The sequence below is a fragment of the Oncorhynchus tshawytscha genome, linkage group LG05 (genome assembly GCF_018296145.1).
Source record: "Oncorhynchus tshawytscha isolate Ot180627B linkage group LG05, Otsh_v2.0, whole genome shotgun sequence".
Taxonomy (NCBI): domain Eukaryota; kingdom Metazoa; phylum Chordata; class Actinopteri; order Salmoniformes; family Salmonidae; genus Oncorhynchus; species Oncorhynchus tshawytscha.
Window position 1 is genome coordinate 37,209,638 of NC_056433.1, and position 23,563 is coordinate 37,233,200.

Below are 23,563 nucleotides of genomic sequence, written 5' to 3' on the forward strand. Positions count from 1 at the left end.
AAATCCACAGGCTCGAGCGGTCACGACGGGGCAGACGAAAATTCCAAATAGTATCCGTAAAGTTCGTAGAAACAAACGTTTTTTATAATCAAACCTCAGGTTGTTTTTACAATAAATAATCAATAATAAGCGATCTGATCGTTCTCACTCATTTTTCAGAATAAAAGCCTGAAACTATGTCTAAAGATTGTTCACACCATGTGGAAGCCATAGAGAAAGGAATCTGGTTGATATCCCTTTAAATGGAGGGAAGGCATGCAATGGAACAGAGATGTTTCAGGAAAAACAGCACTTCCTGGTGGATTTTCCTCAGTTTTTCGCCTGCAATATCAGTTCTGTTATACTCACAGTATTTTGACAGTTTTGGAAACTTTAGTGTTTTCTATCCTAATCTGACAATTATATGCATATTCTAGATTCTGGGCCTGAGAAATTGTTAGTTTCATTTGGGTATGTTTTTCATCCAAACATCAAAATACTGCCGCTTACACTCAAGAGGTTAAACAGCTTGGAACATTCCAGACAATATTATGGCTTTAGAAGCTTCTGATAGGTTAATTGACATCATTTGAGTCAATTGGAGGTGTACCTGTGGATGTTTTTCAGGGCCTACCTTCAAACTCAGTGTCTCTTTGCTTGACATCATGGGAAAATCAAAAGAAATCAGCCAAGACCTCTGAAAATAATTGGAGACCTCCACAAGTCTGGTTCATCCTTGGGAGCAATTTCCAAATGCCTGAAGGTACCACGTTCATCTGTACAAACAATAGTACACACCATGGGACCACACAGCCGTCATAACGGTCAGGAATGAGATGCGTCTCCCAGAGATTAACGTACTTTGGTACGAAAAGTTCAAATCAATCCCAGAACAACAGCGAAGGACCTTGTGAAGATGCTGAAGGAAACCGGTACAAAGTATCTATTTCCACAGTAAAACAAGTCCTATTTTGACATAATCTGAAAGGCCGCTAAGCAAGGAAGAAGCCACTGCTCCAGAACCGCCATAAAAAAGCCAGACTACAGTTTGCACATGGGGACAAAGATCATACTTTTTGGAGAAATGTCCTCTGGTCTGATGAAATAAAAATAGAACTGTTTGGCCATAATGACCATCATTATGTTTGGAGGAAAAAGGGAGAGGCTTGCAAACACCATCCCAACCGTGTAGCGCGGGGGTGGCAGCATCATGTTGTGGGGGTGCTTTGCTGCAGGAGGGACTGGTGCACTTCACAAAATAGATGGCATCATGAGGTAGGAAAATTATGTGTATATATTGAAGCAACATCTCAAGACAAGTTAAAGCTTGGTAGCAAATGGGCCTTCCAAATGGACAATGACCCCAAGCATACTTCCGAAGTTGTGGCAAAATGGCTTAAGGACAACAAAGTCAAGGTATTGGAGTGGCCATCACAAAGCCCTGACCTCAAGCCTATAGAAAATGTGTGGACAGAACTGAAAAAGTGTGTGCGATCAAGGAGGCCTTCAAACCTGACTTAGTTAGACCAGCTCTGTCAGGAGGAATGGGCCAAAATTCACCCAAGTTATTGTGGGAAGCTTGTGGAAGGCTACCCGAAATGTTTGACCCAAGTTAAACAATTTAACGGAAATGCTACCAAATAATACTTGAGTGTATGTAAACTTCTGACCCACTGGGAATGTGAAATAAACGCTGAAATCATTCTCTCTCTATTATTTTGACATTTCACATTCTTAAATTAAAGTGGTGATCCTAACTGACCTAAAACAGGGTATTTTTACTTGGATTAAATGTCAAGAATTGTGAAAAACTGAGTTGAAATGTATTTGGCTAAGGTGTATGTAAACTTACGACTTCAACTGTACGTACCTTCACTGTGGGGACGACGTCGTCAAAGCACTTATTGATGAAGCCGGTGACTGAGTTGGTTATACTCCTCAATGCCATTGGATGAATCCAGTAACATATTACAGTCTGTGCTAGCAAAACAGTCCTGTAGCGTAGCATCCACGTCATCCCAGACTTCCGTATTGAGCGAGTCACCTCAGGTCAGTTATACCTTGAGACTTCTTTAATATTAGACATCGTGCACTAGCAGTTATTGACAAATAGACACACACCCCTGCCCCTCTTCTTACCAGACGTAGCTGCTCTGTCCTGCCGATGCACGGAGACGACAGCCAGCTCTATATTATCCGTGTCGTCGTTCAGCCACGTCTCGGTGAAACATAAGATATTACAGTTTTTAATGTCCCGTTGGTAGGATAGTCTTAACCGTAGGTCGTCCAGCTTGTTTTCCAATGATTTCACGTTGACCAATAATACCGAGGGTAGAGGGGATTTACTCACTTGCTGACTAATTCTCACAAGGCACCCAGACCTCCTGTATTTCCGTCTTTTCTTCACACAAATTACGGGGATATGGGCCTGGTCTCTGGGAAGCAGTATATCCTTCGCGTCGGACTCATTAAAGAATAAATCTTTGTCCAGTTCGAGGTAAGTAATCATTGTTCTGATGACCAGAAGCTCTTTTCGGTCATAAGAGACGGTAGCAGCAACATTATGTACAAAATGATTTAAACAATGTGGAAAAAACGAACAAAATGGCACAATTGGTTAGGAGCCTGTAAAATTGAAGCCCCCCCTGCGCCATCTGAAAACCCGACACAAATGAACCTGAATGAATGGTACCTGTGGAATCAATTAAGATCAAACCAAGTAAGGATACCAAACACATTTGAACCTCGTTTAATATTGATTAGATATAGAGACAGCTCTGTAAAAGTATTGATTGGTCTAGCTCTAGTTATTATTACACATTCTCATGCCCCCTCAGACTTCTCTCTCTCTCTCTCTCTCTCTCTCAGAAACAGTAAAAGCACATCTGCTCAATCAAACACCACATTAACAGACTACAGTTGTATTAGTTTCAGAAGGCTTTGTTTCCCTATTCAGCTTCAACACACTGAGTAAACTTTAGACTTTAACACTTTGTCACATCAACCCTGTTTTATTATAATATGTTGGTCTTGTAGTGGTGAGATTCTCCATGAGCTCTCCTGGTGATATTTTTATAGGCAGCTTGCACACGCGCACACACCTTTATTTAACCAGGCAAGTCAGTTAAGAACAAATTATTTTTTTCAATGACGGCCTAGGAACAGTCGGTTAACTGCCTGTTCAGGGGCAGAACGACAGATTTGTACCTTGTCAGCTCGGGGGTTTGAACTTGCAAACCTTCCGGTTACTAGTCCAACGCTCTAACCACTAGGCTACCCTTCAAAATCCCATTTTCCCTAACCCATACTCTTAACCTAACCATAACCTTAAGCCAAAAAAAACAAATCTTAACCCTCAACCTAACCCTAAGACAAAAAAAACAAATCATAGACCTAACCCTAGCTCCTAACCCTTAATGTAATTCTAACACTAATTCTGTGTGTTCTCACAAAATGTCCCCAGTTGGTCAAATGTTTGTTTGTTTTCTATTCTTGTGGAGACTTGGCCAGTTAAACACGTCCATACATGCAGTTCCTTCAGAAAGCATTCACACCCCTTGACTTTTCCTGCATTTTGTTGTTACATCCTGAATTTAAAATGGATTAAATTTAGATTTTTTTTTGTCACTAGCCTACACACTAGCCCCATAATGTCAGGGGAGATTACATTTTTTTTTTTAAATGTTACAAATTGATTACAAATGAAAAGCTGAAATGGCTTGAGTCAATAAGTACTAAACCCCTTTGTTAATGCAAGCCTAAATAAGTTCAGGAGTAAAACTTAGCTTAACAAGTCACATAATAAGTTGCATGGACTCACTCTGTGTGCAATAATAGTGTTTAGCATGATTTTCTATGACTACCTCATCTCTGTAACCCACACGTACAATTATCAGTAAGGTCCCTCGGTCGAACAGTGATTTTCAAACACAGATTCATCCACGAAGACCAGGGAGGCTTTCCAATGCCTCATAAAGAATGGCACCTATTGGTAGATGGGTATAAATAAAAACATCTGACTTTGAATAACCCTTTGAGCATGGTGAAGTTATGAATTACACTTTAGATGGTGTGTCAAAACACCCAGTCAATACAAAGATACAGGCGTCCTTCCTAACTCAGTTGCCAGAGATGAAGGAAACCCCTCAGATTTCACCATGAAGAAAATTGAGGATGGATCAACAACATTGTAGTTACTCCACAATACTAACCTAAATGACAGAGTAAAAAGAAGGAAGCCTGTACAGAATACAAATATTCCAAAACATGCATCCTGTTTTTCGGCAAGGCTCTAAAGTAATACTGCAAAACATTTGGCAAACATTTTTTGTCCTGAATACAAGGTGTTATGTGAGGGGCAAATCCAGTACAACACATGACTGAGTACCACTCACCATATTTTCAAGCATAGTGGTGGCTGCATCATGTTATGTGTATGCTTGTCATTGTTAAGGACTGGGGAGTTTCTCAGGATAAAAAAGAAACAGAATGGAGCTATGCACAGGCAAAATCCCAGAGGAAAACCTGGTTGTCTGCTTTCCACCAGACACTGGGAGATGAATTTACCTTTCAGCAGGACAATAAGCTAAAACACCAGACCAAATCTACTCTGTTGCTTACCAAGAAGAATGTTCATGAGTGACCAAGTTACAGTTTTGACTTAAATCTACTTGAAAATCTATGGCTCGACCTGAAAATGGTTGTCAATACCCCATTTTATCATTGGGGTATTGTGTGTAGATGAGTGAGAAAAAATAATTATTTAATCCATTTTGAATTCAGGCTGTAATGCAACAAAATGTGGAATAAGTCAAGGGGTATGAATACTTTCTGAAGGCAATGTATACACACACACACACACACACACACAGAGTGCTCTGTGTTTATAGATGGGAGTTCTGGAGGTTTTCAGTACCAATGTCTCATTTGATTAGGCCTCACACTGTGGGCCCCAGTTTGACGATATGGACTTGTGGAAAAACAGGGAAACCATTTGTAGTGTAGTCAGAGACTTCAGCCTGAACATGATTCATGACATTTGAGCATGTTAGAATAGAGACATAATACTGGTACAGTGTATAACCTTGGAACAAAGACATTGATATCATGTCAGGGATATTGAAGTTCGCAACAAATGTACTGAAGAGATGCGGATTAAATTAACTTTGGCCATGGTGCATTGAGTTCATCAGATTTTTTTAGTGTGACAAAAACACACCTCAACACCAACTGATTTAACATATTATTTTGTCCATCATGTTAGAACAACATCAAGTCACAAGAAATAAAACGTGGGAGGATTTACAACCGGTGGCTATGGAACCTTCCAGAGCCTGGAATAAAACTCCTTTATTCACTATGTCTGCAATCTGCTGCACTGAGTTTCTGAGAAATTGCACACCATGTAACACAGACACTCACGTCATATAATAACAGATTGATACTGCACAGACTCTCCTCACACCCACACAAATGAACCTGAATGAATGGTACCTGTGGAATCAATTAAGATCAAACCAAGTAAGGATACCAAACACATTTGAACCTCGTTTGGTATTGATTAGATATAGAGACAGCTCTGTAAAGGTATTGATTGGTCTAGCTCTAGTTATTATTACACATTCTCACGCCCCCTCAGACTTCTCTCTCTCTCTCAGAAACAGTAAAAGCACATCTGCTCAATCAAACCCCACATTAACAGACTACAGTTGTATTAGTTTCAGAAGGCTTTGTTTTTCTATTCAGCGTCAACACACTGAGTTGACTTTAACAAACACTTTGTCACATCAACCCTGTTTTTTATAATAATATTTTGGTCTTGTAGTGGTGAGATTCTCCATGAGCTCTCCTGGTGATAATTGTATAGGCAGCTGGTTCTCTCTCTCACTCTCTCACTCACTCTCTCACTCTCTCACTCTCTCACTCACTCACTCACTCACTCACTCACTCACTCACTCACTCACCACTCACTCACTCACCACTCACTCACTCACTCACTCACTCACTCACTCACTCACTCACTCACTCACTCACTCACTCACTCACTCACTCACTCACTCACTCACTCACTCACCTACCTGGGGCGGCAGGGTAGCCTAGTGGTTAGAGCGTTGGACTAGGAACCGGAAGGTTGCAAGTTCAAACCCCCGAGCTGACAAGGTACAAATCTGTCGTTCTGCCCCTGAACAGGCAGTTAACCCACTGTTCCTAGGCCGTCATTGAAAATAAGAATTTGTTCTTAACTGACTTGCCTAGTTACATAAAGGTCAAATAAAATACACACACACACACACAGCTCTGTGCTTATAGATGGGAGATCTGGTGGTCAGTACCAATGTGTCTCATTTGATCAGGCCTCACACAGTGGGCCCCAGCCCAGGGCTGTGTGTGAAACGTCTGTACCTGCAGTACTAATCCCTGCTATGCCTTCCCAGTCTCCTGGCCCTGCTCAGTGGGCACCTAGCGATCGATTCCCCTTGTTGTTTGTCCCTTGAGCTGTTTGAGTTATTACACTCTCTCCCTAGCCCCAGATATACACACAGATAGACCAAAGCTCTCCCTTCTTTCTTTCTCCCTTCCCTTCTATCCTGACTTTTTAATGGATGTGTGAATGACAATCTCTCCATCTCTCCCCTTCCCCCCCTCCTCTCTCTCTCTCTCCTCTCCTTTCCCCACATTTTCTCTCTCTCCTCTCCTTTCCCTCTCTCCTCTCCCCACATTTTCTCTCTCTCTCCTTTCTCTCTCTGCAGAGAAACAGCTAACAGCAGGGAACTGTCTAGGTGTGCTGGGCATGGCTGAGGCTATGCGATGTACAGAGCTCCACAACATGGCCAAAGCCTTTGCACTCCAGAACTTCCCTGAGGTAGGTGGATTTACTGAATGAACAAATCGATGGATGGATGGGTGGATAAATGCATTAATGAATACATGCATGAATGAATTTAAAAGATGTTCATAAAAAAAGACCCATACCACCTACCGAACATGATTAAAACCAGGATTATTTTTGATTTATCCCAATCAAGTTTCAACCCTTTGTGCTGTAGGCGGCAGGTCAGGAGGAGATTCTGAATGTGTCTAAGGAGGACCTGGTGGCCTACCTGTCTAATGACAGTCTCAATACCAAGACTGAGGAACTGGTCTACGAGACTGCAATCAATTGGATCAAACGAGACCCCACCTCCAGAGTACAGGTAAGGCAGGGAGGGTAGAGAGGTAGGAGGGAGTGGTTCAAATCAAATTGTGTTTCTCACATGCGCCGAACACAACGGGGTGTAGACGTTAGCACGGAATGCTTACTTACGAGACCTTTCCCAATATGCAGAGTTACAAAGTAAATACAAATATAAAATAGTAACACAATAAATACTGATAGCGATGCTATGTACAAGGAGTACATGTACCAGGTCAATGTGCCGGGGTACGAGGTAGTTGAGGTAATTGAGGTAATATTTACATGTAGGTAGGGGTGAAAGTAACTAGGGAATCGGGATAGATAATAAACAGGGTAGCAGCAGCGTAAGTGAAGATGGTGAACGGTTGTGTGTGTGGCGTTCTTACTGCCAGCATCGGTTTGTGGTGGTAAATGGACGGCTATGAATAATATAGATGTGAACTCTCTCGGAAGATAGTGTGGTCTACAGCTTATCATGACGTATTCTACCCCAGGCGAGGACATAAGACTGTAAAAACACCAGCAAATGTGATTTTAATTTGGAAATCTGTTCCAAAAGTATTCCCACACATAAGAGAGAGATTTGTGATCGTATACAAATATAAGCAAGGTTTGAAAAGATTGTTTTATCTGTCGTGGCTATTTGTGGTCAATTTGCAGTCTATCGGCGGCTGAATGTAGTTGATGATATGTGGTCTGTGGCTGGGGTCTTTTTTTTTCTTGGCTTTTCTCTGACACCGCCTGATATAGAGGTTCTGGATGGCAGGGAGCTCGGCCCCAGTTATGTACTGGGCTGTCCGCACCACCATCTGTAGCGCCTTGCGGTCGGATGCCAATCGGTTGCCATACCAAGCGAAAATGCAGCCAGTAAAGATGCTCTCAGTGGTGCAGCTGTAGAACGTTTTGAGGATCTGAGGGCCCACGCCAAGTCTTTTCAGTCTCCTGAGGGGGAAAGAGGCGTTGTCGTGCCCTCTTCACGACTGTGTTGGTGTGTGTGTGGACACCGAGGAACTTGAAGCTCTCGATCCAGTCCACTACAGCCCCGTCAATGGGGGGGGGGGGTCCATATCCTGTAGTCCACAATCAGCTCCTTTGTCTTGCTGACGTTGAGGGAGAGGTTGTTGTCCTGGCAACACACTGCCAGGTCTCTGACCTCCTCCCTATAGGCTGTCTCAACGTTGAGGGAGAGGTTGTTGTCCTGGCACCACACTGCCAGGTCTCTGACCTCCTCCCTATAGACTGTATCATCATCGTCTGTGATCAGGCCTACCACCGTTGTCATCAGCAAACCTAATGATGGTGTTGGAGTCGTGCACGGCCAAGCAGTTGTGTGTGACCAGGGAGTACAGGAAGGTACTAAGCACGCACCTCTGAGGGGCCCCGTGTTGAGGGTCAATGTGGCCTCTGTCGCTAATAGGTCAAAGCAGTGGTTGAATTTGTACTGGTCCATTTTCAACATGTTCATTCAGCGTTTATGGGTACTCTACTGTAGTGTACTGTATGGCCTGGTTTGTTGTGGGAGTACCATATAGCCCCACTGTGATCGAACCTGGTTAATCAGGACTTAATGCTGTTCTGACAACATCATCATCTGTTTACAGTATCATCTCTCAGACTTGGGTCGCAGAGTTAGTGTTGGATCCATAAAGGTTTGCATCCTGCAGTGAGCTCCTCTCCGATCCATGTCCTCTTCTTCCACATTCATGGAGGTTGGTTAGTCGATGTGATGTATTGACCCTGAGACGTATCAATTTATTTGTTGAAGTGTGACCAGTGTCGGGGAAGCTACTCTGAAAATATAGTTTACCAAGATACCAATTACTTTATACTGGAAGACGTTAAGCTACGCTAAAGTTACCCTTAAGAAATCCAGTATTTATTGTACTTGAATTACCTTGAAAAATAATTTCACTACGTCCAAACTACTTGGTGAGAAAATGTCATATCTAAATCTTAAATTGTTATAGACTACAAGTTGCAAAAACAGATGGCTCTGTAGTCATATGTTAACTTAAATGTAATGTTTCTCATTAAACACATAAATGGTGTTTCAAGTGAGCTTTATAGGCAGGTCTGATGCCGAACAAGAAAGGAACTGAATAGAACATTTCAAAAGTAGTGTGCCGTTACACCACTACATGGCAAAGACAAGTGATGCACTACTGAAAACACCACCAAGCTACTGCAAAATGTCATTTCATTACTAGTTACATGACATGTTGTTCACCACTCCCTAACACTGAGTGTGATCTAGTGGACACGAGCCTGGTTGCCGTCTCTGTTGAGCTAGTCTTCTTGGCTAACATTCCACTCCTTAAGTGGTGAGGAGTTTTGGCAAGTAACAGGAGAGGGAAGGAGTGGAATGTGAGCTAAGAAGACTGGTACCCAGACTAAGTGGACAATGCATATCTCAAGGATATGACATCATCTGATAGCGTTTTCATTGCCTTTCAAGACAGACCAAAACCCCAATTCAATTAACTGCAGATAAAGGGATGTTGCCTATACAGTGGGTTCACTAAGAATGTTCAGACTGTATCACAGGTATTGGCTGTAAATCTGACCTACCGGAAGCAAGCTGATTCCCTCTCGCGGATATTGTCATCATTGGACATGGTCAGTACCCACTTTTCTTTTATGTATAAATATAGCTAAAAGGGAATTCAAATGTCCTAGAGGATGATGGTAAGACTTTCCTGGGAGTGTTTGTCTCTACACAGCTTTCAACTTATTGTGACCTTTTCTGGGCTCTTGTTAAAGATATGAGTGATTCTGGTGTAGAAAAACAGATTTAGTGATGTGATCAGCACAATAATGGAACTAGGACATTCTGTGGGGGGGGTTAAATGGTTTGGTGTGTGTTTGGGGCGGTTTCACACACACAAGGACCTCTGCTCTTCTGAGGATCAAAGTCTGTCAGAAAGGCTTTGACCAGTTCACTTCCGCTCGGGTCAGCATTAATCTCACAGCCTATTGGACAGGAGAGAACAGCGAATCAGAGCATGGCAAGGGAACGAGGGGAAAGTGAAACGGACAGACACTTCACCTGCCGTCCACTCCTGTTCCTCCTTTCCTCCCTCTTCCCTGTCTCCTTGTTGCTAAGTCCGAGATAAAAACTAATACCTTATAGCAGTCAGTGGTTTCTCAAATGGAGGGTCAGGACCCAATGGTGAGTTGCTGCTCATTCCTATTTGCGGCTGATTCCTTTTGGGTCACAGCTTTAGACTTGGGTCTCTGGTTTTGTTTACTCACAATAACACCTTCCCAAAGGTGACATTTAGAGAGCGAGAGGGAGAAGGAAAGCGAGACAGTGAGAGGAGAGGGGCCCCAGTGTCCCTGTGCTCAGTAGGAATCAGATTTTTAGTGATGCTCTCTCTGCTGTGTGCCATGACATTATAGGAGTGGAGCTGTGATGGAGCTCAGGGCCAGTCTCAAATCTCTGGGCCATGTGTGACAGACACACTAAAACTACTGCCACTAGAGAGAGGAGTGAAGGAGGGGAGGGGAGAGGAGTGAAGGAGGAGAGGAGTGAAGGAGGGGAGAGAAGAGGAGTGAAGGGGAGGAGAGGTCAGGGAGTAAAGGAGAGGGGATGAGAGGGCAGGAAGGATGAGAGATAGGTTCTTTCCACAAGAGAGACTAACCCCAGCATTTGAGTTGATACGCTCTGCTCACCACAAGCTAATTTTCACCTTTCCCCTCTCCTTCCCTCCACACCTCCCCACGTCCCTCTCTCCTGCCATTTGGAAAAAGAGTGCAGTGGAAATTGCTCCCCTGGAACCTGTGATATTTTTTAATGACACGTCAGGGCCAATTGTCACAGGGCTGACACTCTCTGAGAGGGAGAAAAACACCAAACGCTGGGGGCTGTATGTATGTATGTATGTGTGTGTGTGTGTGTGTGTGTGTGTGCACTGCACTGGCATGTTGACAGGGGGCTGAGTAAATAATATGCAATTTTCCTTCTGGAGTAAGGAAACTGAAACGGGGCTGGACATCGCTGAGAGCCAGAGATAGTGTTTGAGCATTAATAACGGAGAGCGAGAGAACAAGGACGGAGAGCGAGAGAACGAGGACGGAGAGCGAGGGAACGAGGACGGAGAGCGAGGGAACGAGGACGGAGAGCGAGGGAACGAGGACGGAGAGCGAGGGAACGAGGACGGAGAGCGAGGGAACGAGGACGGAGAGCGAGGGAACGAGGACGGAGAGCGAGGGAACGAGGACGGGAGCGGGGAGAGGACGGAGAGCGGGGAACGAGGACGGAGAGCGAGGGAACGAGGACGGAGAGCGAGGGAACGAGGACGGAGAGCGAGGGAACGAGGACGGAGAGCGAGGGAACGAGGACGGAGAGCGAGGGAACGAGGACGGAGAGCGAGGGAACGAGGACGGAGAGCGAGGGAACGAGGACGGAGAGCGAGGGAACGAGGACGGAGAGCGAGGGAACGAGGACGGAGAGCGAGGGAACGAGGACGGAGAACGGACACGGAGAGAGGGAACGAGGACGGAGAGCGAGGGCAACGAGGACGGAGAGCGAGGGAACGAGGACGGAGAGCGAGGGAACGAGGACGGAGACGGAGAGACTGAGGGACGGGCGGAGCGAGACGGAGAGCGGACGGGCACGGAGCGACGGAAGCGACGGGCACGGAGCGACGGGACCGGAGCGACGGAAGAGACGGGCACGGAGCGACGGAAGCGACGGGCACAGAGCGACGGAAGACGGACACAGGGGACGAGAGAGCGACGAGGGACGGAGCGACGGACACAGAGGGCCCGGAGCGACGGACACAGAGGGCCCGGAGCGACGGACAGAGACGGGCACGGAGAGACGGACAGCAGACGGACACGGAGAGACGGAGACAGAGAGACCGAGAGAGACGGACACGGAGAGACGGACACAGAGAGACGGACACAGAGAGACGGACACAGAGCGACACAGAGAGAGACGGACACAGAGGGACCGAGAGAGACGGACACAGAGGGACCGAGAGAGACGGACACAGAGGGACCGAGAGAGACGGACACAGAGGGACCGAGAGAGACGGACACAGAGGGACCGAGAGAGACGGACACAGAGGGACCGAGAGAGACGGACACAGAGGGACCGAGAGAGACGGACACAGACACAGAGAGGACGGACACAGAGGGACGGACACAGAGAGACGGACACAGAGAGACGGACACAGAGAGACGGACACAGAGAGACGGACACAGAGAGACGGACACAGAGAGACGGACACAGAGAGACGGACACAGAGACGGACACAGAGCGACCGAGAGAGAGACCGAGAGAGACGGACACAGAGCGGACCGAGAGAGACGGACACAGAGCGACCGAGAGAGACGGACACAGAGCGACCGAGAGAGACGGACACAGAGCGACCGAGAGAGACGGACACAGAGAGACCGAGAGAGACGGACACAGAGAGACCGAGAGAGACGGACACAGAGAGACCGAGAGAGACGGACACAGAGAGAGAGAGACGGACACAGAGAGACGGACACAGAGAGACGGACACAGAGAGACGGACAAAGAGAGACGGACACAGAGCGACGGACACAGAGCGACCGAGAGAGACGGACACAGAGCGACCGAGAGAGACGGACACAGAGCGACCGAGAGAGACGGACACAGAGCGACCGAGAGAGACGGACACAGAGAGACCGAGAGAGACTGACACAGAGAGACCGAGAGAGACGGATACAGAGAGACGGATACAGAGAGACGGATACAGAGCGACCGAGAGAGACGGACACAGAGAGACGGACACAGAGCGACCGAGAGAGACGGACACAGAGAGACCGAGAGAGACGGACACAGAGAGACGGATACAGAGAGACGGATACAGAGCGACCAGAGAGACGGACACAGAGGGAGACGGACACAGAGCGGACACAGAGGGACGAGAGAGACGGACACAGAGAGACGGACACAGAGAGAGAGACGGACACGGACACAGAGGGACCGAGAGAGACGGACACAGAGGGACCGAGAGAGACGGACACAGAGGGACCGAGAGAGACGGACACAGAGGGACCGAGAGAGACGGACACAGAGGGACCGAGAGAGACGGACACAGAGGGACCGAGAGAGACGGACACAGAGGGACCGAGAGAGACGGACACAGAGGGACCGAGAGAGACGGACACAGAGGGACCGAGAGAGACGGACACAGAGGGACCGAGAGAGACGGACACAGAGGGACGGACACAGAGAGACTGACACAGAGGGGACGGACACAGAGAGACGGACACAGAGAGACGGACACAGAGAGACTGACACAGAGAGACGGACACAGAGCGACCGAGAGAGACGGACACAGAGCGACCGAGAGAGACGGACACAGAGCGACACAGAGAGACGGACACAGAGACACGGACACAGAGCGACCGAGAGAGACGGACACAGAGAGACCGAGAGAGACGGACACAGAGAGACCGAGAGAGACGGACACAGAGAGACGGACACAGAGAGACGGACACAGAGAGACGGACACAGAGAGACGGACACAGATAGACGGACACAGAGCGACGGACACAGAGCGACGGACGACCGAGAGAGACGGACACAGAGCGACCGAGAGAGACGGACACAGAGCGACCGAGAGAGACGGACACAGAGAGACCGAGAGAGACGGATACAGAGAGACGGATACAGAGAGACGGATACAGAGAGACGGACGCATACCGGCGAGACAGACAGAGAGACCCAGATCTGGAGAGTCGGGCACGGAGAGACCGGAGAGGCCGGAGAGTCAGGCACGAGGAGTCAGGCACAGAGAGACCAAAGGGTCAGGCACGGAGAGTCAGGCACGGCGGGTCAGGCACGGAGGTTCAGGCACAGAGAGACCGTAGAGTCAGGCACGGAGAGACTGGAGGAGACCGAGACAGAGAGAGGGAAACATGGAGACAGACAAATACAGTGCCTTGCGAAAGTATTCGGCCCCCTTGAACTTTGCGACCTTTTGCCACATTTCAGGCTTCAAACATAAAGATATAAAACTGTATTTTTTTGAAGTATCAACAACAAGTGGGACACAATCATGAAGTGGAACGACATTTATTGGATATTTCAAACTTTTTTAACAAATCAAAAACTGAAAAATTGGGCGTGCAAAATTATTCAGCCCCCTTAAGTTAATACTTTGTAGCGCCACCTTTTGCTGCGATTACAGCTGTAAGTCGCTTGGGGTATGTCTCTATCAGTTTTGCACATCGAGAGACTGAAATTTTTTCCCATTCCTCCTTGCAAAACAGCTCATGCTCAGTGAGGTTGGATGGAGAGCATTTGTGAACAGCAGTTTTCAGTTCTTTCCACAGATTCTCGATTGGATTTCTGGTCTGTACTTTGACTTGGCCATTCTAACACCTGGATATGTTTATTTTTGAACCATTCCATTGTAGATTTTGCTTTATGTTTTGGATCATTCTTGTTGGAAGACCTCTCCGTCCCAGTCTCAGGTCTTTTGCAGACTCCATCAGGTTTTCTTCCAGAATGGTCCTGTATTTGGCTCCATCCATCTTCCCATCAATTTTAACCATCTTCCCTGTCCCTGCTGAAGAAAAGCAGGCCCAAACCATGATGCTGCCACCACCATGTTTGACAGTGGGGATAAGGTGTTCAGGGTGATGAGCTGTGTTGCTTTTACGCCAAACATAACGTTTTGCATTGTTGCCAAAAAGTTCAATTTTGGTTTCATCTGACCAGAGCACCTTCTTCCACATGTTTGGTGTGTCTCCCAGGTGGCTTGTGGCAAACTTTAAACGACACTTTTTATGGATATCTTTAAGAAAGGCTTTCTTCTTGCCACTCTTCCATAAAGGCCAGATTTGTGCAATATACGACTGATTGTTGTCCTATGGACAGTCTCCCACCTCAGCTGTAGATCTCTGCAGTTCATCCAGAGTGATCATGGGCCTCTTGGCTGCATCTCTGATCAGTCTTCTCCTTGTATGAGCTGAAAGTTTAGAGGGACGGCCAGGTCTTGGTAGATTTGCAGTGGTCTGATACTCCTTCCATTTCAATATTATCGCTTGCATAGTGCTCCTTGGGATGTTTAAAGCTTGGGAAATCTTTTTGTATCCAAATCCGGCTTTAAACTTCTTCACAACAGTATCTCGGACCTGCCTGGTGTGTTCCTTGTTCTTCATGATGCTCTCTGCGCTTTTAACGGACCTCTGAGACTATCACAGTGCAGGTGCATTTATACGGAGACTTGATTACACACAGGTGGATTGTATTTATCATCATTAGTCATTTAGGTCAACATTGGATCATTCAGAGATCCTCACTGAACTTCTGGAGAGTTTCTGCTGCACTGAAAGGAAAGGGGCTGAATAATTTTGCACGCCCAATTTTTCAGTTTTTGATTTGTTAAAAAAGTTTGAAATATCCAATAAATGTCGTTCCACTTCATGATTGTGTCCCACTTGTTGTTGATTCTTCACAAAAAAATACAGTTTTATATCTTTGTTTGAAGCCTGAAATGTGGCAAAAGGTCGCAAAGTTCAAGGGGGCCGAATATTTTCGCAAGGCACTGTACCCCTAATGTGACATTTAATGGTGGATTTGGTAGATATAAAGAGCCAGTCATTCACTGCACTCTGGAAAAGAGTTCACACATCAATAAATAACAATGAGCATCTGACGTTTGCCATTTCAGAACCCACAAAGTTTTTTTTAATGAATGGGGGGAAGTTATTACATGTTATATTAATAGCGTGTCTCTTATTTCTCTTAGTGAAGGTCTTTAAAATGTGTTTTCAGACACAAAATAAGTGTAGACAGACTCTCTCCTTGCGGTTTAGCAACCGTCTGTAGTGCGTGTTCACCAAACATACATTGTGCTTTAACAAAGAACTCTCCTTACAAAGCCAGATCAACACAGAACACACCCGGAAGGCCTCTGTCTACATGGATTAACAGGAAAAAGGCTGATCTGGGAGGGGTGAGCTAGCTAGCGTGTTATTGAGTGAAATCATGCTGAAACTGCCCCTCAGAGCAAAATAGGTGTGTGTGTGTGTGTGTGTGTGTGTGTGTGTGTGTGTGTGTACCTACCTACCTACCTGTAGATAGCCGTGGTCGTGTCCTCAGCATCTCAACAGCAGCCTGCCTCTTCCATATCCTCAATCCCACGACCTCTCCTCATCCCTTCATCACACACACACACACATCACTAACCTGAGGGAGAACACAACACACACACACAACATTGCGTGAGCCTAGCCCTATTAATGTTTGTCGGTCCAGGTGAATGCGCTTGTTAGCGCTCTGAGGCTAAGCATGGCTATGCGCTCGAGTAAACTCCAACCCCCACAGCCTACACATAGTCTACACCACAGGAGGTTGGTAGCACCTTAATTGGGGAGGATGGGCTCGTGGTAAAGGCTGGAGTGGAATTTGTGAAATGGGATCACATACTTTAAACACAGGGTCTCCATGTGTTTGATGCCATTCCATTCTCTCTGTTCCGGCTGTTATGAGCCATCCTCCCCTCAGCAGCCTCCACCGGTTTACACACATGGACTTCGCAATCTGTCTTTTATTCATCCCTCTCTTCTTTCGGTTCTTTCTTTAGGGGGATTGGTGTGTGTGTGTGTGTGTGTGTGTGTGTGTGTGTGTGTGTGTGTGTGTGTGTGTGTGTGTGTGTGTGTGTGTGTGTGTGTGTGTGTGTGTGTGTGTGTCACCTTCTACAGTCCATTTTTCACTGAGAGCTGTTTGGTCTGTTTAGACGGACAGTGTATAAATATGAGCGTGCAGGTATCATTTGTACATAAGAACTGCTTGGTGCCACACACACACACACACACAGAGATGTAAATGGGCTGCGTTTCAGCTGAGGCAGGGATAATCTATCTAGTATTGTGTCTAAGAGCTGTCAAGACTCCAGGTGAGATCTAGCCGGGAGGACCACACACACACACACACACACACACACGATTAATGTCCACCCTGTGTTTCCCTTTCTGCTCTCAGTGGGGACTGTGTGTGAGATATACATATTTTCTTTAGATACAGAATATTATTGTTCAGATGTATGTGGGTATGGAATGCATTGGCGTGTGGCTTTCCACGTTTAATGAGTGCCTCTGCTCATATGTGTGTGTGAGCGAGAGAGAGAGAGACCCCTCTTGTTCACAGCTGTTCCATAGCCACTCAGCTGCACTGTGAGTCACTTAGATGATTGAATACACCTCTGTCACACATCACTCTGCACTTAGACACTGTACTCAGCCTGCACTTAGACAGAGAGAGACAGCCAAACACAGAAACTATGTCAGGCCTGACCCAGGATGGAGGGAGGTAGGGATGATCTATAAGGGGTATTAATACACAATATAATACGTCTTGTGTGGCTTTAAATGTGAAGCTAGAAGTATGATGCTCATTTACATATCGATATATTCATGAGAAAAGGAGAGAGAGAGGCAGCGACTTGTTTGTTTGATCAAGTAAAGAGTATACTGTGTGTTTTTGTGTTTGTGGGGGAGAGAAACCCATAGTCCCGTCTGTATACTGTGTGTTTTTGTGTTTGTGGGGGAGAGAAACCCATAGTCTGTATACTGGTGAGTTTGTGGGGAGAAACCCGTCTGTATACTGTGTGTTTTTGTGTTTTTGTCTGGGGTTTTTGTGTTTGTGGGGGAGAGAAACCCATAGTCCCATCTGTGTGTTTTTGTGTTTGTGGGGATACTGTGTGTTTTTGTGTTTGTGGGGAGAGAAACCCATAGTCCCGTCTGTATACTGTGTGTTTTGTGTTTGTTTGTATACTGGGGTGTGTTTTGTGTTTGTGGGGGAGAGAAACCCATAGTCCCTGTCTGTATACTGTGTGTTTTGTGTTTGTGGGGTGTTTTGTGTTTGTGGGGAGAGAAACCCATAGTCCCGTCTGTATACTGTGTGTTTTGTGTGTTTGTGGGGTGTTTGTGGGGGAGAGAAACCCATAGTCCCTGTCTGTATACTGTGTGTTTTTGTGTTTGTGGGGAGAGAAACCCATAGTCCCATCTGTATACTGTGTGTTTTGTGTTTGTGGGGGAGAGAAACCCATAGTCCCATCTGTATACTGTGTGTTTTGTGTTTGTGGGGGATACCCGTCTGTGTGTTTTGTGTTTGTGGGGAGAGAAACCCATAGTCCCATCTGTATACTGTGTGTTTTGTGTTTGTTTGTGGGGTTTTTGTGTTTGTGGGGAGAGAAACCCATATCCCCATAGTCTGTATACTGTGTGTTTTGTGTGTTTGGGGGAGAGAAACCCATAGTCCCGTCTGTATACTGTGTGTTTTGTGTTTGTGGGGGGAGAGAAACCCCCGTCTGTATAGTCCCGTCTGTATACTGTGTGTTTTGTGTTTGTGGGGAGAAACCCATAGTCCCGAACCCCCATAGTCCCATCTGTATACTGTGTGTTTTGTGTTTGTGGGGGAGAGAAAAAGTCCCATAGTCCCATCTGTATACTGTGTGTTTTGTGTTTGTTTCCCATCTGTATACTGTGGGTGTTTGTGGGGAGAGAAACCCATAGTCCCCATCTGTATACTGTGTGTTTTGTGTTTGTGGGGGAGAGAAACCCATAGACCCATCTGTATACTGTGTGTTTTGTGTTTGTGGGGGAGAGAAACCCATAGTCCCGTCTGTATACTGTGCGTTTTGTGTTTGTGGGGGAGAGAAACCCATAGCCCCATCGGTATACTGTGTTAACTGCAGGCACACAAACCAAATGTCAACAACACACACTCCTCTCTTTCCCTTCCTCTCCTCTCTGGTAAGATTCATTGAGGACGATAGAGCCAGATGTCAGAGAGATGCTAAGGCTGGCTATACGATCCTTCCAGAGTGGTCATAACGCTGAGCTAGAGGTCAATGGCTCAAATTCTGTGTACTGTGGTGTCTACGGACATTGTCGTCTCGGGTTGTTTACAACGTTTAGCTCTGACAGAGACAAGAGTCCCATGGGGGTTCTGGACGTCTCACACGCACACGTACACGCACACGCATGTACACACACACACACATTGCACACTCTAGTCACTACTACAACCTATGTCAGAGCAGACCACCTGTCTCCACACACACACACACACACACACACACACACACACACACACACACACATACATACATACACACACACACACACACACACGTGTTCTGACTTAGAGCCAGCTGTAGAGATCTCTGTCAACCTCTCTTTCTCTCTCCAACATTACACTGACATGGCTGATCCCAAAGTTTACTGCAAACTTCCTTCCTTCCTCCAAATTAGATATTTTCTTTCCCCCTTCCTTTAGATATTACATGATTTGCACAGTCACTACGGTTTATAATGAGTCGCGTGTGTTTATATTTGCCACTGTGGTGTTGTCTGAGACGGACATGAAAGTGGTTGTCTGTGGCAGCACAGTCTGTGTGATTGATTTACTCTCATATCTGGGTTTGTTTATTCGTTGCTAATCTAACGCTTCTTTGAGGCTTCCAGGAATTCTTCATCTTTACTGCTGTAGACTAATGTGTGTAGTCTGCACATAGTAAATTGACATGCCTTTCTCTTTCTCCTTTCTCCTTCCCACGCCATTCCCCTTTCTCTTTCTCCTGGCCCATCTCCCTCCCTCCACCCTCCTCTCCTCCTCCCTCTATCTCTCCCCCTCTTTCTCCTGGCCCATCTCCCTCCCTCCACCCTCCTCTCCTCCTCCCTCTATCTCCCCCCCTCTTTCTCCTGGCCCATCTCCCTCCCTCCACCCTCCTCTCCTCCTCCCTCTATCCCTCCCTCTATCTCTCCCCCTCTTTCTCCTGGCCCATCTCCCTCCCTCCACCCTCCTCTCCTCCTCCCTCTATCCCTCCCTCTATCTCTCCCCCTCTTGCTCCTGGCCCATCTCCCTCCCTCCACCCTCCTCTCCTCCTCCCTCTATCTCTCCCCCTCTTTCTCCTGGCCCATCTCCCTCCCTCCACCCCCTCTCCTCCTCCCTCTATCTCTCCCCCTCTTTCTCCTGGCCCATCTCCCTCCCTCCACCCTCCTCTCCTCCTCCCTCTATCCCTCCCTCTATCTCTCCCCCTCTTGCTCCTGGCCCATCTCCCTCCCTCCACCCTCCTCTCCTCCTCCCTCTATCCCTCCCCCTCTTTCTCCTGGCCCATCTCCCTCCCCCCACCCCCCTCTCCTCCTCCCTCTATCTCTCCCCCTCTTTCTCCTGGCCCATCTCCCCCCTCCACCCTCCTCTCCTCCTCCCTCTATCTCTCCCCCTCTCCCTGGCCCATCTCCCTCCCCCCCCCCTCTCCTCCTCCCCTCCCCCATCTTTCTCCCCATCCCCCCTCCACCCTCCCTCCTCCCCTCTATCCCTCCCTCTATCCCCCCCCTCCTCCTGGCCCATCTCCCTCCCTCCACCCTCCTCTCCCCTCCTCCTCCTCTCTATCTCTCTACCCCTACCTCTATCCCTCCCCCTCTTTTCTCCTGGCCCATCTCCCCCTCCACCCTCCTCTCCTCCTCCCTCTATCCCTCCCTCTATCTCTCCCCCTCTTTCTCCTGGCCCATCTCCCTCCCTCCACCCCCTCTCCTCCTCCCTCTATCCCTCCCTCTATCTCTCCCCCTCTTTCTCCTGGCCCATCTCCCTCCCTCCACCCTCCTCGCCTCCTCCCTCTATCCCTCCCCCTCTTTCTCCTGGCCCATCTCCCCCTCCACCCTCCTCTCCTCCTCCCTCTATCCCTCCCTCTATCTCCCCCTCTTGCTCCTGGCCCATCTCCCTCCCTCCACCCTCCTCTCCTCCTCCCTCTATCCCTCCCTCTATCTCTCCCCCTCTTTCTCCTGGCTCATCTCCCTCCCTCCACCCCCTCTCCTCCTCCCTCTATCCCTCCCTCTATCTCTCCCCCTCTTTCTCCTGGCCCATCTCCCTCCCTCCACCCTCCTCGCCTCCTCCCTCTATCTCTCACCCCTCTTGCTCCTGGCCCATCTCCCTCCCTCCACCCTCCTCTCCTCCTCCCTCTATCCCTCCCTCTATCTCTCCCCCTCTTTCTCCTGGCCCATCTCCCTCCCTCCACCCTCCTCCCTTCCCCTCCCTCTATCTCTCCCCCTCTTGCTCCTGGCCCATCTCACTCCCTCCACCCTCCTCTCCCCTTCCCCTCCCTCTATCTCTCCCCCTCTTTCTCCTGGCCCATCTCCCTCCCTCCACCCTCCTCTCCTCCTCCCTTCCCCTCTATCTCTCCCCCTCTTGCTCCTGGCCCATCTCCCTCCACCCTCCTCTCCTCCTCCCTTCCCCTCTATCTCTCCCCCTCTTTCTCCTGGCCCATCTCCCTCCCTCCCTCCCTCCACCCTCCTCTCCTCCTCCATTCCCCTCCCTCTATCTCTCCCCCTCTTTCTCCTGGCCCATCTCCCTCCCTCCACCCTCCTCTCCTCCTCCCTTCCCCTCCCTCTATCTCCCCCTCTTTCTCCTGGCCCATCTCCCTCCCTCCACCCTCCTCTCCTCCTCCCTTCCCCTCCCTCTATCTCTCCCCCTCTTACCCCTGGCCCATCTCCCTCCCTCCACCCTCCTCTCCTCCTCCCTACCCCTCCCTCTATCTCTCCCCCCTCTTTCTCCTGCAGCATGTATCAGAGTTATTAGCAGTGGTGCGTCTTCCCTTCATCCACCCGTCCTACCTGCTGAACGTTGTGGACAACGAGGAGTTAATAAAGACGTCGGAAGCGTGTCGAGACCTGGTCAACGAGGCCAAGCGATATCACATGTTACCTCACGCCAGACAGGAGATGCAGACTCCTAGGACACGACCACGGCTATCTGCAGGTAGGTGTACACCAGGGATGGGCAACTGACGGGCTTCTCGGATCAGTAGTTATACTTTTTAAAATAATATATATATATATATATATATAAATTATTTCAGCGGGGGGGGGGACTCCGTCAGGGTCTCAACTTACTGTTAGAATAGTAGAACACACAAGGTGCAATTTTGAAATTTGTTTTTGCATCAGCAGTTTTTCTCTTGTTACGTCAGTCACTGATAGTCACTCAGTTAGCCCATGTCAGCTATTTTCTTTTAAATTAGTCTAGCAGCCAGCTATCTAAACTTAGTAATCATGGTCGAATTACCGGCTGAGGGGCCCCCATTTTGATTTTGTTAGTCTCACTCAGATATCATATTAAAAACTTTAAACATTTCTCTTCACCCTATGGCAACATTTTTTTAAATTGCAGGAAATTAGCTGTGAAACAGCACATTTTCCTCTCCGCCCATGGCAAAATGAGTAGAATTGCATGAAATGAGTTATAAAATTGCTAAATATTCTCTCCGCCCCATGGCAAAATGTGTAGAATTGCGGCCAACTTGCTTTAAATGTGCAACTCTCTCTTTGATACAAGAGCCTTAGGCTGTAGCCTAAACCTATTCCTTTTTTTTTGTTAGACACGCCTTCACTATCTTGTGTCTAGCTGATTCAAAAAACGTAGCCTATATTCCCTTCTCCTTCTGATAGGCTATGCATATAGGCTACGCTTTCATCATTTTCTGCTTTCTCTGGATCAGACAACGGATGTAACAGAGTTCCATCTCAAAAAGTTGTTTGAAAAGCCTAAAAATGTAAGGTAACCAAGGGACTAATAATGAGAGAGAACGAGCAATATCAATTGCCGGTAAGAAAAATGTTATGACAAGTTTAATCAAAGCTTATTTAGAAAGAAATGATCCCATACAAGCCGGGGAAAATCCTTCCATGCGAGGTTGAAATGAAACCCAAATGGCCAATAAGCTATCTTCAAGACAAGTTCAAGTGGAACAGTAGCTCTTCCCAAAAATATTCTAGCCTAAGAAGGTGTTGTCCTGAAGTTGCCGCTTTCAATAAGCAGAGGCTACTCTCAATCACAGCTTTATGAGAGATGGAACAAGCAATACTCTTTTTTTTGTTTTCGATTATTTTATGAGGCAAATAAAGCAATTATTATCTAGATCTGGAAACGGGAGACAGTTTCTATCCAGCCCATTAAGTTTAACCTAGCCCTCTACAGTAAGACCGTTCATCATCAGACTGTTACTGCTTCATCATGTGTGCCACACACACACACACAACCCTGTTCCATGCTGAAGCTCCTCCACCAGAAAGGTATATTAGAAAAGATTTGCCTGCACTTAGCCTCTGTCCAGGCTTTCAACAGCATTATCTTTCATCATGACTCATCCAGTTGTAGCATTCAATTTCGTGCTGTAGGTATGGTTGGCCAATAGGGGCCTATACCATCATATATCACAATGTTTTATGGGTACATAATCCCGATAGGACAGAGGTTGACATTGCCTAACCCTAACACTCACACATGGGCTGTCACATGCATGCCAGGATATGCAATGTAGAGGGCACGATGAAGCAATGACATAAATGCACATTTGGGGCAGGAGAAGAAAGCGAGAACAAAAGTATGCCATTTACATCTGATGAAAAAGAAGACTTTGGGTT

The 23,563-nt window shown here is 47.3% G+C and overlaps 1 protein-coding gene across 3 annotated transcripts in view; it reads left to right on the forward strand.

The window, feature by feature from the left end:
* LOC112232943 (kelch-like protein 29) overlaps window positions 1-23,563 on the forward strand; it is a 361,010-nt gene that overhangs the window by 272,463 nt on the left and 64,984 nt on the right. For all 3 annotated transcript variants that reach the window (XM_042321862.1, XM_042321863.1, XM_042321864.1), the window contains 3 exons: window positions 6,729-6,841; window positions 7,026-7,172; window positions 21,701-21,899. In XM_042321862.1, coding sequence (XP_042177796.1) covers window positions 6,729-6,841; window positions 7,026-7,172; window positions 21,701-21,899 — 459 coding nt within the window. The remainder of the gene's footprint in view (window positions 1-6,728; window positions 6,842-7,025; window positions 7,173-21,700; window positions 21,900-23,563) is intronic.